Raw genomic sequence first — 21,826 nt, 5'->3', positions numbered from 1 at the left:
TGATCCAGAGAAAGACAGTAAAAGAGAGCAGGTGGTGCTATAAATGAGAGGGACATCCACTGAGCTTGGGAAATCCTAGTTCCAGTCTGCAAGTTAAGGACTAATTTTAATCTAATGCCTGTTGGATGTAAAGATTCTGGTAGGTACTAAGGTAGGGTTTAATATCTGATATAAAACCTCCAGAAATGGAAAGAAATAAGAGAATACATTTAGAATTGCACTTGATAGGTGGGGAAAAAAAAAAAAGCTTCTGTATTGAGCATTGGAAAGGTACTTGACAGAAGAAATAAGAATTTGCAATCTGTTTCCTTGCCTAAGGAAATCAGGGCAAAGAACATTTGTATTTTTGCTGTGATGTCTCAGGAACATTTATGTAGTTGGGTTTTGTGGTTTGGTTTTGTTTTAAATATAAGGCACCTGCCAGAAACATGCTAAGCTGTCATTTTTGGTTTTCAGTTGTAGGTAACGTATGTAATCTTTTATGCTTTCTTACCTCAAGAACCTTCTTCAGTTTCTTTGGTCAGAGACGTGGAGTCACAGTGCGTGACCCTGTTCCTGGCAAAGTCAGAGCCTTGCTGTCGCCTGTGGCTGGGACAGGCAGGCCCCTGGTGCTATGGTCAGTTAATATTTAACCTCCTTGTGAACTCTGGCTTGGTTCTGCTCTCCCAGCCTGCTGGGAGTGCCTGCTCAGGAAAGAAGTTTGGTATGGAAGTACTATTGAAACTCTCCATTGAGCAGAGAGTCAGACTCCGCTCTTACACCATCTGTAGTCTCTAGAGACTAACAATCTCTAGATAGGCTCGGTCTCCAGAGCTAACACAACCCTTCCAGCTGTGTACATGTCTCAAAGTGGTGCATACTTTGATCTTTACTGTGGAAGGTTTTTAAACGTGTGATGTTTGATAAGGCTGCCTGTATTACACCTGCAGCTGGTTTTGATGGTGAGAACAGGCTGATATAGACAAGCTGGAGTTTGATGTACCAGTATGTGAGAAGCCATTCAGAGGATGAGCACGAGAATGAGCCACTTCCACTGACAAGATTCAGGCAGTCCCCTTTCCTTCCTACACCACGATTTAGTATCTCTACCACCGTCAGGATACAGAGACTACCCAGGTAGGAAGTTCCCTTGCATATCTGTTGCCACTAAAAATTTCCTATTATTTCACAGGAAGTCTAAGGCTTTTTATGTTAACTGCCCTTAGAAGTCACTCAGACATGAAACATGAAGCACCACAGCTGTGAGCAACTACAGAGTGGCTGTGCTGCCTCTGTCTGTCAGCACCAAGCCCCTGTGACACAAGGAGGATGGACATGTTTGGGCATTCATTTGAAGCCATCTTTTTGCAATTTTTCAGGGTTTTTTTGAGGGGTTGGGAATAAAGGCAAAATGCAAACTGAGACTCAACTTTTCATTAGGCTAAACCAACTTTGTTAAGGTAGTTTTGAGCGGCAGCAGAAATAGGCACATGCTACCAAGAAGCCTTTGACACTCGTAGCGTGCTGCAGATGCACAAGGTGTGTGTGGGAGGCATGCAAAAATTTTATAATACAAGCAGTGTCATCTGTTGCTGCATTACCTAGGTGCCTCGTTAGGCGGGGAGTAGCCCTGATTACTGAACTGTGCTTGTTTGTAGAGTGACAAGTCAGGCTAATTAGCTGTGTGGGTGGAGTATTGGTTTCAGGCTCCTCAGGAGGGCATCCTCATCCTTTCCTCAATTATCTAGAGCCTCCAGCAGCGGGGTTGGGAGCGGAAGTTCGTTGGTGGGCGTGTCTTCTCTGGAGCTTATGGACAGACGAGCCGGGCTAAATGGGGCACTGGGAGGATCTGTTTTTAGCCTGGTGAATTGCAGCAGCACAACTGGCACTTTGCAGGGTGGCAGGCAGGCAAGGCAGGCTGCTTTCCCACCCTGCGGGATATGTGACAGGAGTGGGCGTGCGGCGATGATCAACTCGCTGAGTTAAGTAGCAGGCCTGTGTGACTGATTTACAAATACCAGTGTTCTTTATTTACACAGACATGTAAACAACAGAAGGTAAACAACACCGCCCAGCTCGGTCTAACAAACAGGCTGCTGCTGTTTCACTTCAGGACCTGAGGTGTTTTAGACATTTCACAGAAACCGTATTGACAGCAAACACAGGAAGGCTACGAGGTTACCTTGACTCTTCTTTGCACAGGATTTGCATGCACGGTGCTGCAGTGTGAGGGAACAGTACCACTGAGGCCACGAAACAAGCATATACAAAGAGCCCAGTAAGAGCTTGCCTTAAGGCTGGAGTTAGCAATATTTGTGAGTAGTATCACTGCAACTAGTCTGGTCTCTGACAGCACTTCCACTCAGGGATCTGAAAGGACTTCGTGAGCAGACCACAAAACTGTGTTGCATCCTTTCCTTTGCAAGTTATCCTGTTTGCATGCAAGGAAACGGAGGGCCTTCAGATAGTGACTTTCCCAAGCTCAGGTTTTACTGGTCTCGTTTCCCAACTTTGTACTTTAAACATAGCACCATTCTTCCTTCCCAGAAGTGTATCGCTTTGTGATGTGTTTGGACAAGCTTTTGAATTCCAAGTGATGGTCCAAGTGCTGCAGGTAGAGCAGCAGCAGAAGATCCCAGTCACCACCAGAAGCTACTCTGCTTCAATGACGCCTCTGCTGAAAGAGGAGCCAGCTACTGTGTGATACATTGCACCCATCCCCACGCTTTTTCAAGTTTGTCCAAAACGAGAATTAAGGGTAACATTAGCTGCAAAAGAAAAACTATTTGAAAACAACTGTGCTGATTTGCTGCCTTGCAAATTTAACTGCAACAGTGAGCCATACACACACTGTGCATTACTTAGTTGAAATATTTCAAATAGAAATGTTACACTAAATTTGTAAGACAGGAAAATACCTAATGGAGCAATGCAGGGTTCAGGCAGTTTGCTGCTTTGTGCCAAGGAACAAATTTCCTTATAGTTCAGCAGCAAAAGCATCAGGTAGGGCTTGAATGGGATTTTATTCTCAGCTGTAAATTCACATTTTGGTTCCACACATACTTCCTGAAAAAAAACCCAAAACAGATTGACAGGTGTTTGGTTTGTAGGGGTTTGTTTTGTTTGGGTTTTTTTTCCTATTGCAGAGTGATTACCATGGCTTGAACTCAGAGCTGGTTTTAGCCTTTCTACCTGTTTCTAGCTCGAATAGCAAGTTGGACAGGCTCAGCTCATACACAAGATCAAATTCAAGCATGTAAGAATTGCCACTAAAAAAGCAGCCAGGAAGGTGGGTTTATGTGCTTAGCTGCCGTCTCTTGTGCACACTATGCTTCAAGTAGGTTTACTTCTTTTACCCTCCCAGTCAGAACTCCAGTGACACTGATCTTCAGTTATCATAGGAAAGGAGATGAATCACCACAACCATAAGATACACCACTTACAGCTGCCAGTAAGTAACAACAGCAGGTAAAATAAACACGGAGAAGGAGGCCTGTTTTTCTTAAATAGGCATTTCTGCAATCCTTTCAATCATCCAGGTGGAAAGGAAACTTAAGAAATTTTCCTTAAATAAACGCTATGTACAAATTGCACACATTGCAAATAGAGCACTGAGATCAGTTACAGAAAATAAGATGTACAGTCTTCACCGATAGCATCTCTCTTGCTATAAACAGTGATAAACAGCATATGCTTTCTTCAGATGTCAGAACCCAGCAAGACTGCAATATTATGTATACAGGGCTTGTTTGCCTTCTGCCTCCCTCAGCAGAGTCCCTCCAAACTCTGTTTTGGCTTCAGAAAGCCGTGCGGCGACGTTCCCGCGCACCGCGTCTCCCCGGCTCGGCGGATCACAGGAGAGCTGTCATTGCTGTCTGGCTTATTGGCTTCAGGGAGTCTCTGGGCGTTGAGTAACCTTCGCTCCTCAGGGTGTTGGGCTGAGGTTTCTGGTAGTCTGTGCTGTAGCTCACGGAGGTCAGAACACCATTGACTTTGGGTTTGTCGTAGTTTATGACACTCTGGGGTGTCTGATAGTCTCCGTTCCTGGTATCAGTCTTACATGAACCAGAGAAACTCCCAGCAGGAAAGGAGTGCTTCTGGGATGAGACGACAGGTACGTTGTAGCCATTTTCAGAGGGGAAATTATTTTCTCTTGCCATGTGCCGCTCTATGATGGGGGTGGCGTACTCGGGCTCCTGGCTGGTCAGGGGCAGAGCGTATTCATGCCGGTTAGCTCTGTGCGGGCAGTGGTAGTGGTTTTCAAACTCTGAACTCCCCCTTCTTCCCTCCTCTTTGGTATCCATGGGGCGAAAAGTAGATCCTTTTCGTGTTACCATCCCTGTCCCGATCATGAGAGGCTGCTGATAATCTAAAAGGAAACATGAACTCGATGAAAAAGGAATCTAAATGATAATCTAAAAAGAAGCATGCTCAATAAGGCATAGATTGCTTATTTTATGTCTATAATACTTATGCACAGATAGGTATTTTGTGTTGAAAAATGACTCCGCTATGTATGAAACGTGTGGTTATCATGGATGTGAGGAAACCTGTCCTCGGTGCTGGTCCTGTAACCTCCTTCAGCGAGCAAGCGCTGCAGAATGTGGCAGAAGCTCTTCCATGGAGGAGCTCCAATTTGCCACCCTTTTTCCTAATCCCTCTCTCCCTTTCCCCACCTACCCACCCAAAGCAATTCACATCATTTCTGGAGTATGTTCAAAAGCCCTAAAAAAAGAGAGAAGTCAAAAAAAATTAGCAACAAACTGGACAAAGGACATTGCATGAAGATCCACAAATGAGAAGTTCTCCAAAACAAGTGTTCCGCTTTTGGAATAATTAAAATGCCCAGCGGATTCTGAACGAGCCCAACCAAGTGCCGGCTTTATTTAAAAGGCATCTCACAGTAGCTGAGTGACAAGAAGGATAAAGTTAGGCAGAATGGCAGCCAAGAGAGTCAAGGGAAGTGTGAAGCATGCTGAGCCAGCTCAGCACTGCTGCAGGCGCCCAAGGTGGGACGAGCCGTGGGAGGAGAAGCAGGACCGGTGCTGCCAGAGGAAGGGGGCACTCACCCTGGTCAAGGGGGATGGGAGGGATGGAGATGTGAAGATGTGGACAGGCAAATGACCTGAGCAGGACCAAGGAGCGAGGTGGAGGAAATGTGGCCTCAAGAAGCACATGTTTGCACCTCTAGTCAAGGCAGATGCCAGGCTGCCATGTAAGAAGGAGATCTGGACTAAATGGATTTTCCAAAAAGCCTGTAAAACTATTATGAGAAAAACTCAACATCCTAACTTTCTTGCTTTGGTGCTAGTAACAATCTCTTCTGGATACATACGGTGGCCTGAAAAGCTCTTGTAAATGACACCACTAAAGTATCATGTTTTGATGCAGGTGTGAAAAAGTTAGCTCAGTTTCTGTTCTGGCATCATGGTTCATCTGACATGAGCGTCAAATTCGATCCCATATGTCCTGTGAATCTTCTTGGCAGTTCCTGGCTACATCCCAAACTTCAGCATGTAGGGTGAAGGTGTTAGGATATTTCACTAAGTAAGTGGTGCAGCTTTCCCTGGCATTGCTGATGCCATCCTCAGCAATCTCCCTCGCTCAAGATGAACCATCTCGATTTTCTCCTGGCTGCCTTTTGGGAACCGGCAAGTAGCCGGGGAGTCAGAGGGAGGGAATTTCATGTAGCATGTTAACCCATATGCATGTCACATGCTCTCTGCAATTATACTATTAAATGGCACATTTATGGGCTGCGTTCACATTTTTATTTCCTGTTTTATACTTTTAAGGAGACTGTAGGTGAAATGCTAAGGCTGGGGAGCTGTCTGGTCAGGCTGAGAGTTGGCTTCCTACTGACATGGCAGGAAGAGAGGATGGGAAGAGCAGAGACTCCCCAGGTGTGGCCCAGGGAGCCAGATCATGATTTGTAAACAGCCTTTCTTCACTCCCTTTCCTTCATGGAAAAAAAAAAAAATTCCATATAGGTCTCTGCATATTTATATTGAAAGTTTCTGTAAAGGATTTAAATAATCTTTGAAAGATATCCAGGATAGCACCATATGGAATTACAGTAAGCATTCATTTGGTTTTTAAATGTATTTCTCTGCCGTATGTATTGGAGAAATTCTAAGGAATTTCCAAGGTCTGGAGGCTGGAAACAGCAAATTAATCTTTCTGGAAGACTGCTGATCACTGATCCCATGAAATGGCTGGTCTCACTAACCTTTCCAGACAGACTAAACTAGGCAGGGATAAGATGTGCTAAGAGGATGAATTAAAAAAACATCCCTTTAGGATGCAAATAGTACTGATGTGGGGATTTGCTGTATCCAAACAGTGACCTGGAGCCAAAGTAGCACACAAGAGATGTACTGTGGTTATTTTTTTCCTTTTCTCTCATCCACTTCAGGAGGCTTCATCTCCAAAATAGTTTAGGCACCAGAGAAGCTGCACGTAAATCTTAGCACACCTTCTGGCCGGGCATGAAATCTCACCACAAACGAACCAAGTAATTTTTCTATTTGGTCAGCAGCAAGGGGCATTGTGTTTGTTCCACTCATGCCTGAGTGCCTTCCATGATTACCTTCAGCTGTATCTATTTCAGAGTCAGGAAATCTTTCCAAACAACTCCAAGAAAAAAATCCAAAATAATGGTCTTTTTCTCCCTAATATATTCAGCTGCTTCACTATATGTCTGGGATGAATGCAGATGAATCTGTTCCTGGGCCTCAGCTTGCATGTGAGCTGGACCTTGTGACACTGGTGGCCTGTCCCTCTCCCTGTTACCTGCTCTGGACACAGAGCAAAACGAATGCAATCGTTACCTGCCATGTCACTGGTGACCAGGTCTAGTTTCTGTGGTGTCTCCTTCTCATTATTGTAGCTGATGGTAAATTCAGTTGACTGATGTCTGGTGAAGGGCTGCTTGATTTGTTTCCAACAACCTATGATAAAGAAATAAAAAGTGAAGGCTTATCACCATGTTAGATGCTTACAATCAGAAGGCATCAGAAAGTTTAATTTTTGGTGTACTCATTGCTGTCAATATATTAAGGTAGTTAAAAAAACAAGATTAAAGTGGGCTGTTTTTTAAAAAAAAGCCCCCTGAATTTGGAGGGTGAAAGGGAAAAAGTGAAATCATCAGCTAGGATTTTGAAGTGAAAAAAAAAAAACCTTTATTTTCTTGGCAAGAAAGGGTCAAATTCTCTAGGTGCCTGCACTGATGCTTTCAAGTGTATCAGTGAAATACCAGCTTAAAATGAGTCACGTGTTTTGCTACTGCTTATGTGGCAAAAATAATGCTTAAAATGTCTTTTTTTCAGTAGACTAAGTATGGCTTCTATTTCCTTGATATATGAGCACCTGCACTCATCAGTTAATTTGTTCTCACAGCATCCTTTTCTAGACAGAAAAGAAAAAAAATTCCACAGTGTCAGGCACTTGCCGGGAGCCTGTTGCAGGAGGTGTGTGGAGAGGTTGGTTCAGCTCGCAGCTAAGTCCCAAGCCTGGTTCACAAGGGCTTAGGAGCTTGGTTTATGAAGCACACATGAAAAAAATTAGCTGACTGGATATGAGGCTATCTCCAGTTTCCTGGGATTCGTCCTCCCTGAAAGAATTATGATGTGACCTCGAAAAATCATATTAGCAAATACGATGTTAAGTATAAATTAATTTTCTAATGAGGGCGAGCTGCAGTGGGTAACAGCATTCCTTTCACTGACGTCAGCGCCTGCTGAGGGATGAAATTTTGGACCTGAGCTATTGTAAGGCACTTGTCAAGAGACATGTGAATTGCTTAGGGGTTTTTTTTTTTTTTTTTATGGAAAGCTGAGATTCAGAACGATATTAATCTATAGAGTTGGCTGGTCAGGAAAAACAGCTAAACCCCAACTTACAAGCTGACACGAGACTGTGTTCAAGAAAGCATTATTGTGCAAGATCTTTCCTTGGGGTTTTGCAGTCATCTCCTACAGAAGAATCCTCAAGCCAAGCCCCTATTCAGATTTTACACATGGAGTACATTTCAGTATTGTTAGGCTTTATAACTACAGTCCCAACCAGGAGAGGCAGTGAGATGGAAATATTAAAGCCATAAAAAATTATTAGCCCTTGCTCTCTTGAAGAAAGGCAATCCCCTTGCCTGTGGGGAAAAGAAAAGCAGCAGTTTTCTGCAAAATAGGTATTTTGGAGGAGGGAAGGAAGGGGAGGGCACCTGGGAGCACTCTTACATGATAATTTATTCACTCTGTATAATACATCTTTTGCTAATTGCCTTTCTGTCATAGAAACCAAATTATATTGTTTCTCAGGGCACGGTGCTAGGATGACACCAGTGGGACTATTGTTTGCCGTTTCCCGTGTATGTAAGAGCTGAATTTGAATGAGGCAACGGGGATGCTATTTCATAAGCATTTCATGCTTAGTTGTATAACCCCCTTCCTGTTGGCCCAACGGGCAGGCCAGGGCAAAGTGTATGATTCTCCACTAACCTGATTTCTGAGCACTGGATAATCCATAGGAAAGTCCTTTGGCTTCTCGCCTGCAAGGAGAGGAAAGCGTTTGTAAAGATCTGCACCCACAGCACTTCAGCTTCATGCCTTAGCCCTAGCAGAGGGAGCCTTTGTGTTTGGTGGCTGAGGACAACACTTCACTTGGAGTTGCTGGAGGCTGGTGTTTACTAGAATGTAAGTGACACAAACCAGCATTTTGGTATTTCATTTTCCCTCATCTATATGCAAGTTGTGAGTGGCAGTGCTCAAATTTCTTGTGTCTGGCACTCACTGATTTGATGTGTCCATGTCTATATGTGTCACTCCATGTTTTGGATGTGCTCTTCTGAGGTCTTTGGTTAGTTTATAGATTTACTGGGAATCCAGGGCAGAGCTGGGTACTGCTAGTGCTGAAGCAATGTCACTAGAGCCTTGCCTACACTTCCAAATCCCCATCTGCTGAGAGAAGCGTTTCCCAGCCCTACATGCAAGTGCAGTTTCATATGAATGGACATTTAGCAGGAATCCCAGTTAGCAGTGCTTCTTCCAGTCCTCTGACTTGTGAAATGAAGCGGCTTAGTTGTAGCTGCTTACCAGTGTATATGAACAACTCCTTGCAGCTGGGGTCTGCTTTCAGCCTGCTAAGTGCTCCAATTCAAGGGACTGGGAAGCAGACACACAAGAGGAGGGAAATAAAAGAAAAAGATGGAGATAGCTAGCTCAAATCCTTCCTTCACCAAGTTTTTAGTTGGCTTTGGTATGGAAACTGTTCCACCTTGATTGCTTTGCGCCATCGTGTTTGTGGGTGTATGTAGGATGAAGAGAACAGCAAGTTACATTGGACTATAAACTAGGCCGTGCAGTTCTGACCTGCTTTACCTTTGTTTTTGTCTGAGCAGGGGAGACACACAATAAAATACATTTTACAGAAACACGACATGAGTTCTACTTAAAAGCAAGACTGCTGAAGAGGATCAGTTTCCAGTTCCTGACAAGGGGGGTGTGGAAAGAGGGCACAGTCGGGTGTGCTAGCTAGGTACCCACAATCCTCCTGTGACACAAGCCAGCAGCGTACCTGCGCAGGGCTGCACAGATACAAATTCCAGAGAACAGGAACAGACACAGCACAATGAGGATGGGGACGATTATAGCTGTAAGCTTTAAGCCTGCATGAGAGGGAAAAAAAAAGGATAAAAGTTTAGAAAGCAAATTACTCTGAAGCAGTTGATTTTGACTACAGAGAATACAGTAAAAGGCAGATAATCTTGCAGGACTGCCCTTGCAAGAGAGCATGAAAATGTAAAGCTACGAATGTAAAAATCCTCAGCCACGCTTGGTTGCCATGTACCTATGTGTCGAGAGGAAAAAGTTAAACATACTTTCTCAAGGCTGACATTTGAGTTAACATCTATATCCATCCTTATAAAGAACAGTTCTCTCTTATTACACGCTAGGTAACTTTTTAAAAGCCGCTTACACACAGCCTGTTTTCAGTTGCTTATAAAACTGCCAAATGAGGCTGCAATTTTACATACCAAATATCTGGCTCATGTTGAACTGGTTGAAACATTTCAGCCCAATTAGTTCAAAGCTTTCCAGGAGTGGAGCTAGGGAAAAACCTGTTTATCCCGTGGTAAATTCTAGTACAACATAGTCTAGAGCAGGTATTTCAAAATTAGCAGTGGGGTGGCTCTTGTGTCAGGAGTGTGCCATTTGCTATTCCTACAGACAATTACCAGGCTGTGAGAATAAGGCAGTACATGTGTCCACAAGGTATTTACAATTTAGCAGGTGAAATCTCAGTAGATTTCATTTTTAGTGAATATGAATACAACTTACCCATACTTCTGCACAGATGAACTGAGCTTGCTCTTGGCAAGAGCAATGCAGTTTCAGAAAGGCTTTTTTTCTTGGATTGCTTCTTACAACCATTTAAAAAAAAAATTAACAGAAACATTCCTACAACTATCAGTTGCAGTGTTTGGTGTAGTGGGTCTAGTAATTCCTGTGGCTGCGAGTCCTCCAAACAGTCTGTATAAGAAACTAATTTTGATTTGTTCACTTTTTAAGATCTAAGAAATGAGCTTCACGACATTAAAAGATGAAGACTGCAAATTCAGGGAGGAGTATGTGAATTAAGGTTGTCGGAGCCCCCATGAACACAGGCATTATGACAAAGTGTTTAGCTACACAACCACGTACTACTGTTGGCTGATTAGAACTGGGGACCTACGCTGGAAGGAGTCATGGCTGTGTAGAGAGAATGTAACATTTTTGTGAGACCACTACCTCACTTATTCCAGAAATTATAAAATATAGGAAGAGGGTGAGGAAGAGCTCTTCCAAAAACATGCTGATGAGAGCTCAGTATAGTCCCTTGAGCCACCTACCAAGCATGGCAAATAAACCAGTATGACAGGGGAAAAAAAAGCCTGGTGTTTCACACATCAAGGAAAATTAAGGCTTTCAGAACCTTAGGGCAAAAAGAATCTACGCTCCTCTCTCTCCACTCTGTTGTTAACCTTTAATAAAGTGTGAAGGGAAAATAAGTTTTTGCTGTTGAGAAAGTTTAAAGTTCACTCAGGCTGGGCTGAAGATATGATGCGTCCTAGGGAAAATGCAGCGCTAGGTAGGAGCGTTACCCAAGTTAGTTTCTTCTGACGGGATGGGCTCTGTAACAGTCTTGTCTTCTTTTCCAAGGGAGGTTTCTGTGCTCTGACTTGGTTTCTGCCACATTGAATGCGTAAATGAACTATTAGCTGCAAAAGAGAAGGGGGGAGGGGGTCATCAGTGGCACTGTGGTCGCACAGGGGCTTTGGAGGCACCGTGCCTAGGGAGCACTGCTTACCCCATACCTTGCATAATTCGACAACCCATCAGCTCGAGCTTCAATGCTATTCTTTGGTTCCAAGTCTGGGGGATAATTCGCACGTATCGGGCCACTATGGGAGGGATGAAGTTATTGCGTACCATGTCACCAGGGTTGGAGTTGCCTTGGAACACCTGCAACAGAGTGTAAACATATTGTTTGCTCCGTTTTAAAAATCTCTTTCTTCAATGTGCTGCTGACATCCAGCTTCTGAGATTTTCTTTAGCCTAGGGCTAAAATAATGGTAATCTGGGATGCAGCCACAAGATTTTTGGAATTGAGAGTTCTGGAAAGAAATAATCTTTTTAGTTCTGACAGATGATCGCATTTTTCTGTTAAGCTCGGAGAAGAAAGATTATCACTCTATTTCAATTCTGTGTAATTTCTACTTAATGTATGGTGGTGTAATGCTATCATTTTTGATTTAATAGCACTGCAGCACCCTTACTTGGGCAATGGGGGATAAAAATGAAAAAATAAAAAATTGAAGTGAAATATTTCTAGACATTTTAGTAAAATGGTCAGTTTTCTCTATCAAGCTTGAAGAGTGGCTATTAACTATGCAGTTTTGTCTTCTTTTCCCTGCACTTACACGGTACTTCCCAGAAACAGCTCAGCCCATGTGCAGAACAGTAGTCCTTGCAAAATTAGTTCTTGGATATGCTTCAGCATGGTCTAGGAAAACCTGAAAGCCTGATGAGAGAGGGAAATGAGCTTAGCATATCCTAGACAAAATGCCAGGCCACATGGGGTTCTGATGGGACAGGTTTTGTCATTCACATTAGCTGAGACTAAGATCGTATATAATACTTTCATAAGATGATTTGTATATAACAAGTCATTGTGGAAAACTGCAGACCTGAAGATTTTAAATAGCTAGTCTTCACAGTTCAGCCACTAATAGGTCAATTTGTCACTTTTGGGGTCAACATCTGCTCAGTTTAACGCTTAAAAAAAAATATTAAACCAGTTAATGTTGCACGGTGAAATTCCTTGCCATACAAACTAATAAAATGCGAACTATAGTAGCAAATCTCTCTACAGCTCTACCAAGATTTTTAAAACTTCCATCAGGACTGAGGACCAGGTAGATCCTCATCCTGAGGCAAGCTGAGCTCCCTCAGAAATGGTGGGTGGGGGAGGGGGACACACCAGTTTTGTTTGTTTGATTGAAAGGAATCATGAGATTTCTGGGGGAAAGTGTTATTAGATGACCCTGTGCAGCAGGCCCTTTGTCTGCAAGAACTAGTTGCACTGCTTTTATCTGTTCATTGTCAATTTCACTCAGAGTCTGTGAAAGCTGTTGTGTGGACAGCTGGGTCAGAATAGTCCCACTAGGGAGGTGCAGTCCCCAGGGACTGTAACGTAGCCCGAGCAGGAGCTCGGCCCACAGGCCCAGCTCCACCAGCAGCTCTGTGCTTTTACCCCAGTTGGTTGTTTCACTGGGGGTGGGGGGCCTGACCATCCCAGCACATCTGAAGCTGACTCTCAGCTTTGCTGGTGCCGTACCAACCGATGCTTCTGCACTGGTACTGTGTTCCTAGCAAGGACAAGTGCCAAACTTAGCAAGAGTTTAGCTACACCATTTTTTTTAAGTGAAGGATACACACATACACATGCCTTCCTGTCTGTGTCTCAGTTTGGCAAGCCATGGATAACTTCCTTGTTTCGACAAGCTTGCTATCTACTCCATGGCCCTAAATTACGCTGGTGAAGACAACCCAAGTCCCGACAAGTCTGCAACTCCTAATCTTTCTTGACAGTGAAAGCCTGCCCTTCAATGTCACAGCAGCGTATGCGTTGTTGCTCTGTGTATTCCTACCCCTCCCACTTTCCCTTACCTTTTCTTCATTGCTCAGAATCCCTTTGTAAGTCCTCCATTTTGAGTTATTATTTCTGAAGTTCATTGTAAATGTCTTTACGTAGAAGTTGAAATTCAGCATAGTGGATCCAGAACCAGTGGTCTTAATCCCTTTAAACAAAATGCAAAATACATGTTCAGTTGTTAGATGTCATTTTTAACTGAACATTTTCAGATGTAAACACAGAAACCAAAATGATTCAGCGAATTCAGAGCAATGGGATTTTTAACAGAGCTTAAATTAATTACTCCAAAAATGGTAATCGCTTTTTGGTGTTATATATCACCAGTCTTTACATCTTATCAGCAACTGTAATTTACATTTCTACAACAAAACTCGGAGCTGGAAACAGGAATATCTTGCATTTAGGCCATTATTTCAAAGGCTATGGCATTAATGTTTCTCAATTATTCCAGACCTGCATCATTAATAGTTCCTAAGCAATCATTTATCATTTATCCAGACTCTACTGGTCCCATGTAAATATTTTGTTCTGACCCTACAGCATGTTTACAGATCAGGCATGCGTGACAGTTGAGCCCAGTCCTATATTCCTGTAAGAAGACCAGCTTATAAATAACCATGATTTCTTAAATATGAAAATAATATTACTCAGTGCAGAACATTTCATTACAGTTAATGAAAGAAGCATCGTGTTAGTGCATTATCAGCTCTTCAACTGCATTCAGTTTCTTCTCCATCTGAAACCTCAGCTTCTAATAACTGGACAGTGACATACCTGTTATTCTCTTTTTCTCTCCCAGGTCTATCTCTAACCATTCACGATTGCTGCTGTGGTTAGAGGCCCAAGCCAATCCTGGGACTTGGAGCCAAGCCTTGTCAGGAGACCACTGGAATAGTTGCCCAAATTCATTGGTCTCCTCCCAGTAGGACGATGCAGTAACTTGGCTCTTGGAGAGGAATCCCTCTTCCAGACTGAGAGATTTATTGCAGCCTAGGAGTCCCCGCACAGACAGACAGGCAGAAGGAGTTATTTTGTGTTTTCACAGCATATTTTTACATTAGGCTAGCAACATATGATGAACACCCACAACAGCAAAGTCAGATGTTGCCTAATCTAGCACTAGCCTGATGCTACCCATTAGCTGTAGCGTTTGCCAGTCAGTTTGTAGTGGATGGTGTAGTACCAGAGCGCTGCTGTCCCTTCTCCTCTACCAATTCAACTCCTACATTCTCAACACCTTCCTTCTAACTACATCTGCTATTTAAGCTGTTTTGTTTTTAATCTCTGCAGTTTTGTCTCATTCCTGTGAAGACTTCTTATTTTTTAAAATTTTCCTTCTGAAACATAATATTTATGTTTTGAGATTGGCGTTATCCAATTTTGCTGTACAAAACATTCCTCAGATGAAGGCACTGTACTGAAGAGAACACTTTACTGTAGATGTTTCATGACTCTCACCTGCAATTAGGGCTAGGAAAGTTACTCATTAGAGAAGCTCCTTGATACTGCTGCCAAGAGGTGATATCATGATGATAATAGCTGCAGGTAAGTATTACAACTCCACCAAAGAACCCACGAAATTTCTGCACATCAAGGTTCTTCAGAGAAAAGAGGTCAGTGGAATAAGGTTTCAATTAAGTTAAAAATAATTCCCTGGCAGTTTCAAAGGTCTATACATGCTCTACAGTTTTCAGTGGAATAGTAAATGATTTTATCTCAGATGAATGGAATATAATTCAAATGAACGAGCACGAACTTTTCCCCCCTCTTTGCTATGCTTTATGCAAATGAACAGCTTGACAGATTAAAGATGCTTTTGCATCTTGGAAAGTCATAAACAAAAACTCGTTCTGGATCAGTGCAATGTAAATATATTTTCATTCCTCCTATGTTTTTGTTCTCTTCTTGTGTAATGAAGATGGAATATATAAATACCTTAAGAAGAACCGCTTTCATTTTCTCCTGCCTAAAGTACATAAAAATGGGATTATCTGATTGCCATTTTTCATATGCTGGTACCAGAAATGTAACAGCAGAATACTATTTCTGTTTCTCATCTGTGTGCATATGACCTATTCCTATTCTGTGATTTTTTTCTAGCTCACTTCACATCCCTTCAATTTTTTTATTCACTTGCCCATTTTAAAAAATTGCTGTCCTAAAATTGCCTTCCCAGACACAGCCTGACATTCTCCTGATCACTTTTCAAACCTTTTACAGAAAATCTTTGATAAAAAAAGTAAAATTTGAATAGCTAAAAATAAAGCTATTAGTCTTACCATTTGAAGTAAATATAAACCTCTTATCTGACAGCGAACCACTGTAAGAAAAGAAAAAAGTAATTCAGTCTTTCGGGAGGTGGTCCCAGGAATGCTGAGGTACAGTTTCAGAATCACTGTTTATCGAGTAAAATATCTCTGGCCAGATTGCTGCTCAGTTTACTGGCTGGTTACCGACCCCAGCAAGAGCACTCTTGTGCATCTCTCACTGTGACTGCATTCAGATCAGTTTTTTAATGGTTTTGAGCATTTGTTATGCTTTAAAGTGACTCCCCATCCTATCAGCCTGTTACTCTTGCTGTACATTTCTGCTTTTCTCCTCTGCACAGGCCCTGTACCTCTGTGGGGAAGCTTTCCCCCTCTGCTCCTCAGACCAGCAATGTAAGAGCATTCAAAAGACCCAGGATGGGCCTGGAGCTACCAGCAGTGCTCAGCTCCAGCACCATACTTATGTCTCTCCTCACCTTAGCTTAATTTAGCTTAAATTAGAGCAAATTCACTGAAACAAATTACTTTCTATGTCTAAATCCACACCTAGTTTGAAGAAAATCCAGCCTTTAGCACCATGATAGAGTTACACTTGATGGTGATCAAATATGGCACCTCTGGCTATTCTTGCTTGGGCTACAGGTGTATCATACCCAGACTGAATGAAAACTACTCCTTATTTTAATCTAGGTGGGAACCAGTTCTGTTGTAACTATGACTGACAGTTCCCATTAGGAATGGTTCTTTTTGCTCCATCAGGAGCACATGTGCTCCAACAGGACCACATCTATGGCTTCTTTTTCTTCCTCCTTCTGACATGGACAGCTTTACTTTAGGAGAAAAGCAGCTTCTTGGAGTACTCTATACAACCCCGCATAATGCAGGAAAGATAAAATCACCACTGTAAAGGAAAACTGAGATTTCCTTGGCCTCCCATGGTGCCACTTTCTGATTCCCAGTGAGATGCCCCTGAGGTTTCATTGCAGAAGTGATGTCTCTGGCTGTCTAAGAAAAACAAAAGCCTGGATTTTAACATGAGAATAGTTTGGATTTCTTGAAAATCTGACCCCTTCAGCATCATCTTGATTAGCTGTACGCATGACTTGCCCTTTTTGAACAGCCTTGGCCAGGGTGACTGAGCAGTAAAATGACTTCTGCACTTAAGCATCAAGACAGCTTCCTTTCAAGCTGCCCTTTGTTGTTGGCCAGGAAGATTTCCCCCAAGGTACAGTCTGTGGACTAACAGTGGTGCCCAGGGCTCTGTGTTTTGAGAGCACTGCAAACAGGGAATAGGAAAGCAGTCCCATGTCAAGGTCAATAAAAACACTGCTTCTTCTTGTCACTGAGGGAAAACTAACGGCTACAGGCAAACGAAGCCCTTCAGAGATGAAGAGAGCACTGGGAGGGAACTGATTTATTTGAGCATGTAGGCGGTAGAGTAGCTAGAAGGGGAAAGTCAAGCCCACCCTCCCTCCCACATCTTCCCCCCAGGCAATCCTCAGGGGCGATCAGATGTGCTCTGCTCACTTCAAACCAGTTTGACATTACAGCCAAAACAATTTTTGCTTTCCTAATGAATGAAAAGCAAACCATTTCAAGAGAAAAGAAAAAAATAAACACCTATGGTAATCAGTAAAACCTAAAACAGAAATCACAGTGCTCCTCAAATACTTATTTGTGAGAAAACGCTTTGTAATAAAAGTCACACAGACCTGTTTCAAACAGAAGGCTGCAGCTCTAGCAAAGAAAGGGAGTAGGTTAGCGTTTCTAAGGTCTATAAAGCAATGAAATCAAGCTGAAATATTTCTGCTATAATTCTGCAAGTCACTGAAGAGGACAAACTAATTCGGTAAGTGGCAATTCATCAGTTTCCTAATGTGACAGGTGGCATTTGTCACACAAATTTCACTTCGTCCTTTAAAGGGAGGGTATCACCCTGTGCTCCTCATTTTCCTGACAACCATCAGAATCCTGCCTCACCAACAGTACTGGTGGCAGGACTGCCCAGGTCTCCTCAAAAAAAGGATGCTGCTTCCCATAATAAATTACCGTTAGCACCAAATTTTTTTATTTTTTTGTTTTCCAGAGTCAGTCTCAAGCAAGCATTTTATAAGCAGTACAGGTTAACCCCAAACTTCTCTTTCACAGCCCACAATTCACAAGCATGCAGCCTCTTTCATTTTCGAAGACAAATGATTTCACATGCGCAGACATGCAGTCACAGGCTAGGTCACGTTGCAAAGTTAAACTTCCATATATTTGTACTGGGGTATCAGAACAAACCAATAAATCCAGCCAATTGATCTTCATTACAGCATTTGTGGGTGCAGGTCCACGCATGGATCATGAGAACTGAAAACCTCACAGACGCTGGAGCGTAACAGGCGCGTGAAAAATGGAGCCGGGGAGGCCAAGGTCAGCTCTGCGGGCTGCTGAGCGAGCGAGCCGTAGGAGCTCCACCATCATGTTACAACACAGATACTCAACAGCTCGATGCACTCAAGCAGCAGCTTTTGCTGAGGTCAATTTCAGCTCAAGTCATTAAATAATTTAAATCTTTAATACTGAAATCCACTGTAAATGAGATTTTAAAAACCTCGAGCAAGCTCTTATTTAAATCGTCTAAAAAGCTCTCCAAGCACTGCTGTCCAAGCACCAATTTTTTTTCTCCCTGGTGCTGGAAGTGCATGTTTCGTCTCTCTTCAAGTCAATGGGAGTTTTCCCCACTTCATATGAGAGAGATAATTTTGCACCTCTCTGGCTACTTCTGTTACTTATGTGAAATGTACAGGATATTTAGTGAGTAGCAACCTTAAAAGGTTGCTTGGCAGTTAAGGTGATGGGTTAATTATGGAAACTGTTTTCCCCCACCCTATGTCTATTTGCTGTCTTATATGTTTCATTAGCTTTTGTACCGTGAAGAAAAAATACAAATGGGATCCCAGCTGCCTTTCTTGATAACCTTTTATGTGCTATTGTCTGAGTTACTCCTTCTGGGATTCTCAAGGATCACGAACATACGAATGTATGTCAATGGTTCTGTAACAACTTTAGATAAGACACAAAATATTTGATTTAGGGTTTCACTAAGTTGGCCTGTGTGATGGAAAGGATTTGTATTATTTGTTTTATGGAAGGGCTTGGTGCCTGAGCTGAGATCTCAAGTCATGCTTTGCTAGAGACAAGGTTATATTAATTTTCTTTGACAATTAACTTTCAAGAAAAACAGAAAATATTTAAACTTTACAGGCCTCTGTCTAGTGATCTATATGCTACCCAGCTTTGGATACTCCAGTGCCATTACATATAAAGTATTTCAATCTCTGCTGAAGTTTAAGCACAGCAAGAGGCCAAATGAATAGAATTTTTTTTTTTTCCCCCCATGAATGAAACCATGACTGTAAAATTGTCAGGAAGGTATACAGGAATCATGAGGAAAACAAGAAAAAAGTATGAAAAAGACATATTCCCCTCGTTCTCATAGGCTATGGAACTGAGATTTCCCTTTCTAAAAAAAATAAAAAACCAAACATGCCTCATGTAAAATCCAGATAACACTGGAAAATGAAAAAATATAAACCAACAGGAATGACAGAGGCAGTTGCTGGAAGGGCTTACTGTGCTGGAATGAGATTAGAGGATTTATTTCTACTTCAACAACAGTACAATTAAAAGTCAGAAGATAAGTGGTAAATATAACACCCTTGCTATAAATATTCTGAAAGAGACAAACTCTGAACATGTCAAAAGCGCAGTGTTTAAGAAGTTGTTCGTTAAATCCCCTATGGCTGAACGGCACTTTTTATTTCTTCATTACTCCTAGATATTTTTAAACTTTAACATGAATTTAACATGATTTATTAGCATGTCGATTAAAGGTGTTTGTTGCAGAACATTGTACTTTCATCTGTTTGCTAGCAAAGTAATTTGCAAATATGTTTTGGAAGGAATAGAAGGGAAAAAAAAGAAAATACCGCCTACATGGTATAGAGCCACCGAAAACTTGGAATCTTTTCGTCTATCCAAAGCCAACACCATTTTAACACAGCCATAGAAAGCCGAAAAGCCCCTAAACCCACACCTAACATCATTCCCCCCAGAAAAAAGCATGCCCACCTGCTTCTGCTGACCTGGGCAGTGCAGCGTGCCCCACAGGGGGGTGTCCCCTTTGGCCCGCCCCACCAGTGGTACTCACTCGTGCGAGGGGACGCCGTTGGCCACGCCGCCCTCGTAGCGGCTGATGCCCTTCTGCTGGGTGACGCTGATCTGCCCGCCCAGCTCGTCCGCGATGACGCCCGCGTGGATGGCCGACTTGCACAGCAGCGAGGTCTGAAAGGCAGGAGCCGTCGGAGGGCCAGGCTCAGAGGGTCGCCCTGACACACTGCTAAATGCTTCCACTGCCAAGCCACTAGCACGCAGGTCGTGCAGCCCGTAAAATCCCGCCAAGGCTCGAGAGGAGTGGCAGGCAGAGGAGGGAGAAGGAAGGGTAATCTTTGAAAAGAATATTTTCCCAAAAGTCACCTTTTCTTTTTTTTTTTTTTTTTTTTTACAGATGAAAAAGCAAATAATCTGCTTCTGGGAAGGTGCTGCAAGATTTTAACCTAATAAGTATTGTGTCACTCCTCGGGAAAACAAAGTCAAAGGCAAGGCAGCTCCTCTTTGCAAAAGGAAAATGATAATTACTTGCTGGACTTGCCTGAAGGCAAACCTAATGCTGCACCTTAGCATTTGAGTCATGGCATGCACTAGAAGATTTCGATATGTGTTGACTAGCTACTGCTGGGTTTGAAGTATAGCTCATTTGAGAGTATCTCAGGTGGGATAATGCTGAAAACCACAGGCAGGACAACTTGTGTGCCAACCAGGTGGCAATAACGTACTCCTGGGCTAGGGCAGAGCAGAGAAGGGCCCGTGGAAAGGTGCAAAGGAGACGTTCCCAGGGGCTGCTGGCAGACATTGGTCTCCTTCATAAGACCCAGCTTGGACTATGCGACTTGGCAGGCTGTACTTGGCAGGCTGTTGTGCTGGGCTGTCCCTTCCAGGGAGGGCTGGGGTGGGTGGGGACACAAAGGTAGCAGGCTGTCAGGGGAGCCCTGCAGGCTCTTCCCATCAGCAAGGTTGAACCCTCCTTAACAGCAGTGGGGGGAAAATTCTTTCAAAAATTCCTCAGCACAGATAAGATCTACATGAGGTCATGCCATGTGCTGCTTTTCTTTCTTAATCACCCAAAGCAAGGGCAGGAATAACTCCAGCTAATGAGAATGTAATGTGGCATTTCTTTGTTTCTTCAGCTCTGCCACTTTCAGGCTGGAGCAGCGTGCTTGAATAACTGGATGAACAGGTTAAACGTGAACGCTGACTTTGTGGAAACTCAGCAACTGTTAGATTTGTGATAGGGTGGGATTTGGCTTTAGTGGCATGATTAAACTTACTCCACCGTGAGAGACGTAAAGATTTCACAAGCATGACAGAAAGAGACACCAGGGTGACGGGCACAGAGGGCAGAGCACTGTGTGATATGAACTGTGGATAAATGCAACCACTCAGGCAACTGCTTCACTTTAAAGAACAAGCAGTTAAAACAATCCAAGAGGTGGGTAGTTACCAGTGAGATGTGATTAAGCAAGGTATAATATTTATTTGATCTCAGAGCAGATTTCTTGTTACTGAAATGCTGTTTGTTTTGTTTTGTTTTTTCCTTTTTCCTACATGAGAGAACTTTTCAAAAGAAACACACACGGACAAGTAAAAGCTGAAGTCATATTTAGTACATCAATGAGCACTGCCTCAAGAGGGACAAATCCTACAGGGTTTTCCCAGATACCACAAGTCAGTAGGTGTATTTGACAGTCAGTGGACTTTATTCTCACACAATTGATTCGTCTGTTTGAAAAGTGTCTCCGTGTGCTTATATAGTGATAACATGCTCATATACTGATAATGAAAGGTATATCTAACACAACTGGGAAGAATTACTGACAAAACTCAAGCAGCAGCGGTTGAAACCAAGTTGTACTATGCTTCTCTCTTCTGTCTTTATAAATATCCCCTCGATTATCCAGTGTACTTACATAGAATCTATAATTCTTTGATTCTTATTATTCAGTGTACTTACATAGAATCTATAATTTTATGATTCTACTTACATCTCTGTATCCTTCTCCAATATTCCCCGAAATGTCACCTGCTATGTCTCTGCAGCCAGCAGGACAGTATCTGCTGTAGTGAGAGAAGAGAGGCTTGTTTAAAATATGAACTGTAGTGATGAAACACAGAAATAAACTCATACAAAAGAAATGTTTTCAAACCAATAAATACGTTAGCAATAAGTTCTGGCTGATGGTCTGTTAGAGGGTCTGGGAGGTAACTAAATGGGTCCTTGAGCTCAT

General features: G+C 42.7%; 1 protein-coding gene across 1 annotated transcript in view; it reads right to left on the bottom strand.

The window, feature by feature from the left end:
* Positions 1 to 3,830: 3,830 nt before the first annotated feature.
* The window catches only part of DCBLD1 (discoidin, CUB and LCCL domain containing 1), a gene marked incomplete at its 5' end in the record, with an annotated part of 29,707 nt that continues 11,711 nt past the window's right edge, over positions 3,831 to 21,826 (bottom strand). The window contains 11 exons of the mRNA XM_008944166.1: positions 3,831 to 4,348; positions 6,810 to 6,929; positions 8,475 to 8,524; positions 9,550 to 9,640; positions 11,117 to 11,233; positions 11,330 to 11,477; positions 13,185 to 13,315; positions 13,945 to 14,160; positions 15,450 to 15,490; positions 19,633 to 19,766; positions 21,584 to 21,656. Of these exons, the coding sequence (XP_008942414.1) occupies positions 3,831 to 4,348; positions 6,810 to 6,929; positions 8,475 to 8,524; positions 9,550 to 9,640; positions 11,117 to 11,233; positions 11,330 to 11,477; positions 13,185 to 13,315; positions 13,945 to 14,160; positions 15,450 to 15,490; positions 19,633 to 19,766; positions 21,584 to 21,656 (1,639 nt within the window). The remainder of the gene's footprint in view (positions 4,349 to 6,809; positions 6,930 to 8,474; positions 8,525 to 9,549; positions 9,641 to 11,116; positions 11,234 to 11,329; positions 11,478 to 13,184; positions 13,316 to 13,944; positions 14,161 to 15,449; positions 15,491 to 19,632; positions 19,767 to 21,583; positions 21,657 to 21,826) is intronic.

The sequence above is a fragment of the Merops nubicus genome, unplaced genomic scaffold, assembly GCF_000691845.1.
Source record: "Merops nubicus isolate BGI_N331 unplaced genomic scaffold, ASM69184v1 scaffold47047, whole genome shotgun sequence".
Lineage (NCBI taxonomy): Eukaryota > Metazoa > Chordata > Aves > Coraciiformes > Meropidae > Merops > Merops nubicus.
This window is presented reverse-complemented; position numbering and strand designations above follow the sequence as displayed.